A 3,627-nucleotide genomic window follows, 5' to 3' on the forward strand; every position below is an offset into this window, starting at 1 on the left:
TTGGCATTTCTTTAAACCAATCACAATCGTCTTGGGGGGTGCTAAGCACCGAACGGAGCAACGGCGCAGCTGCCAAATAGCCTCAGAGAGGAAGATGTTCTGGTGGAACGTGTGTTCGGTCAAATGTTGTTTTAGTCGTGCAACAGAAACCTCCGATTGGACAGATAGTCCCTAGCTTAGCTGCTGGTTTTACCCGGCAGAGATCTGAGGACCAGGTAACCATAGTCCTCAGTATGGACAGATATCTAGCTAGCTGTCTGGATTTACCCTGCAGAGATCTGAGGACCAGGTAACCATAGTCCTCAGATGGACAGATAGTCTAGCTAGCTGTCTGGATTTACCCTGCAGAGATCTGAGGACAGGTAACCTTAGTCCTCAGATTGGACAGATAGTCTACTACTGTCTGGATTTACCCTGCAGAGATCTGAGGACCAGGTAACTATAGTCTCAGATTGGACAGATAGTCTCGCTAGCTTTCGGATTCCCTGCAAGATCGAAGACCAGGTAACCATAGTCCTCAGAAATCCACTGGAGTTTAAAATGCAAACACAAAAAAAGCCCAAGGCAACGGATATCCTGCCTGAATGAGTGAAATTCGGCGCAATTTCCGTCGGCAACGGAGCAATCCCTGAAGTGGAACGTCGAGGATATAGACATGCACGTGAATGCAGAAACCCAATATGGTATAAATATTCATGGACACTTATTCCTGCTTCAGTTTTCTTTGGGTTGTTTCAACGGCTGCAGCGTCTCAGTCACGGGATGAATAGTAAAACTGACCCCCATCCCACGGGAATCTCATAGGAGTCCTGGGACCCACAGGATGTCTGGGAAGAAGTCTGTCTGTAGTGCACAGTACGACATCGCTCCCTAGCACCCACTAGTGGTCAAGAATGTGATGAAAAGTAAACCAGCAAATCCTCACTATTGAAGAGCCGGAACCTAAGGATTTTTACTTTTTAAAAAATGACCCAAACTATTAATCAGTTATCAACATTGTTGACTGGTTTTCTGACGTCACCTCATCAGCATCTGATCCTTCAAACTGGACCCCCTGATGTGATTTCCTTCTTCTCACTGAGAGGGTTGGGTATCGTTTGGATTTTTACTATACGGACTCTTGAAAAACTGAAAAATTACGTCAAAGAAATGCTCTTTATTTATTATTATTTATTATTTTTTTCAATTACAAAATTGTTTAAATTTAACAATATATTAACGTTTTAAAGTACTTAAATATATAATAAGTCAACCTAAGTCACCTAACACACAACTACAATAATTTGACAATGAATAACAGTTAAACTATTAACAAGTAACAACAAAATAAATGTACCGCTAGCTGGTGGAGAGAGACACACATAAAAACATAATTAATGTTAAATATGTAACAAATCACTTGACCATTTGTTAGTATAAATGCAATATTAGCAATAAATATTGCATTAGCCAGGTTAGCTGCAGGACGGCTGCTGTCGTAATCGCCATCGTCCTGATCATCACTGTCGCTAGCAGTCGGACTCGGACTGGTCCCGCTGGGTCTGGGACCAGGGACTGATGTCCCCAAGCTGTCCAACACCGTGCATCCCTCTGCTTTAAGATGGACCCCGTGTGTCACCGCACGTTTCAATACATTTGACGTGCTCCCCCCTTTTGCACTTAATTGTTTTGAAACAGTTGTTGCATTTTGGGATGTGGGAAGTTTTGGCTGTGACATACAGCCACAGCTTCGCTTCAGGCATTTTAAATGAGCTAAAAGCTAACTCGCTAACAATAGACCAGCAGAGCAAGTGTAATGTGTTTACTAGCTATCACAGGCAGTGAATGGTCAATATGATTTTAATTCCATTTTGGTGAGCCCAGAGGGAAAATATGGCATTTTTAAAGTAGCCTACATTTATGGTAGCGAGCTGACGGTATACTACAGAGAGAGTGTGATATTTTTACGTCCGTTTCGGAGCGACAGAGGGAAAATATTTCAGTCGACACATTAAGTGGAACCGAAATGAGAAACCAAAATTTGCTAATCCGGTCTGATTTGGTACCCAGCCCTACTCACTGATACCTGTAGCAACACTACGACACTATCTTTATCATTCAAATGAAACGCTGTAACAGCTTTTCAGTTTAACACTGAGGGGCCTGAAACCTTGTATGTCTGTGTGTGTGTTTCTGTGTGTCCTGATGGCGTTATTCCATCCAAATACAATAAAATGACAATTGAATAGCGAGATGACACAGTGTAGCATCTACCAGCTCTGTAATGGGGGGTGTTTGTGTGTGTTTGGTGTTTGAATATGTATGGGGTTAATGGGCAGTGCTTCATCACACGGGTGTGTGGTGTGTGTGTGGTGTGTGTGTGTGTGTGTGTGTGTGTGGTGTGTGTGTGTGTGTGTGTGTGTGTGTGTGTGTGTGTGTGTGTGTGTGTGTGTGTGTGTGTGTGTGTGTGTGTGTGTGTGTGTGGTGTGTTGTGTGTGGGTGTGGGTGTGGGTGTGTGTGTGTGTGTGTGTGTGTGTGTGTCTGTGTGTGTGTGTGTGTGTGTGTGTGTGTGTGTGTGTGTGTGTGTGTGTGTGTCCTGTGCTGCCAGTCCACACACCAGGCCTGATGATTCATCACAGCTCCATTACGTCCAGGAAAGGGCTTCCTTTTGTCTCGGCTAAGACAGAAAGAGAGGGGGGGGGGATAAAAGCATGAGGAGGGAAGAGAGGCAGCAGCCTGTCAGTAGTGATTATACATGACAGGATGCAATTTCAAACTGTGTGTGGGTGAGCTCGTTCGTTTGGAGTCTGAATTAAAACAAAAGAAAAACACCGTTTTGTTGTTTGGTAATGAACATGCATTTCATGTCCTCTTCTTTTCACGTGTCCTTCAGTTGTGGACAGAAAGAGCAAAAGGCCAAACTGGAGACGCTGCAGATCTGAAGAAGAGGAAGAGAGCCGACGGAGGAGGTGCGGAAAATGACAATGGACAGGTGGAAGCAGATGAAAATAGTTCCAAGAAGAAGAAATCTTTGGATCCTTCCTCGAAGCTTTCGGCATTTGCTTTTAACAAAAACTAAATATTGTTTTTCTGTTCAGATTTGTGTGTGAAAAGTGTTTGCTGTGTTGATGAATACGTTCTCTGTTCTTTGAGGCGCTTAGTCAGAACATTTTAAAACTGCCTTCAGAGTTAGTGATGGATCAGATGGGCGTTCAAAAATTATGGAGCATCCTTTGCTTTGATTTTTCATTTATAACAACACTTCACTGTATTTTAACAATTGAATAAATGTTTTAGTTCACATTACTACCTTTGATTTCCTTGTATGCTTGTGAACTTTATTCACAAGCAGTAAAAATGTCAACAAATCCATTGAAATGACCAAAACCAACCAAGTGTGTGCTCCAGCTCTTAGCTCCAATCTCATTGGATCCTATGGAAAGTATTACATAAAAATCAGCCTTCCTTTTAGTGTCTCGTATGGGTCAAGCTCCAGAAAGCCTGGGGCCATTTTACAGAAACTTCTTTAACTTGCAGAATCTGATTTAACTGGTAAATCTTTTGTTGACTCACTTTATTTTTTGTTGACTAAGTTTTACTCCCAACATGCTAACCAGCAACGTAGGATTCCATTCACTACGCTAAGCT

General features: G+C 42.6%; 1 protein-coding gene and 1 long non-coding RNA gene across 2 annotated transcripts in view; one reads left to right on the top strand and one right to left on the bottom strand.

The window, feature by feature from the left end:
• The window catches only part of wdhd1 (WD repeat and HMG-box DNA binding protein 1), a 21,180-nt gene extending 17,936 nt beyond the window's left edge, over nucleotides 1-3,244 (top strand). Inside the window, 1 exon segment of the mRNA XM_032512548.1 lies at nucleotides 2,873-3,244. Within this exon segment, the coding sequence (XP_032368439.1) occupies nucleotides 2,873-3,058 (186 nt within the window). The 3' untranslated portion in view covers nucleotides 3,059-3,244.
• LOC116687289 (uncharacterized) overlaps nucleotides 1,941-3,627 on the bottom strand; it is a 6,518-nt gene continuing 4,831 nt past the window's right edge. The window contains exon 3 of the long non-coding RNA XR_004331502.1: nucleotides 1,941-2,023. This is a non-coding gene — a long non-coding RNA (uncharacterized LOC116687289). The remainder of the gene's footprint in view (nucleotides 2,024-3,627) is intronic.

Source organism: Etheostoma spectabile, chromosome 1, assembly GCF_008692095.1.
Source record: "Etheostoma spectabile isolate EspeVRDwgs_2016 chromosome 1, UIUC_Espe_1.0, whole genome shotgun sequence".
Lineage (NCBI taxonomy): Eukaryota > Metazoa > Chordata > Actinopteri > Perciformes > Percidae > Etheostoma > Etheostoma spectabile.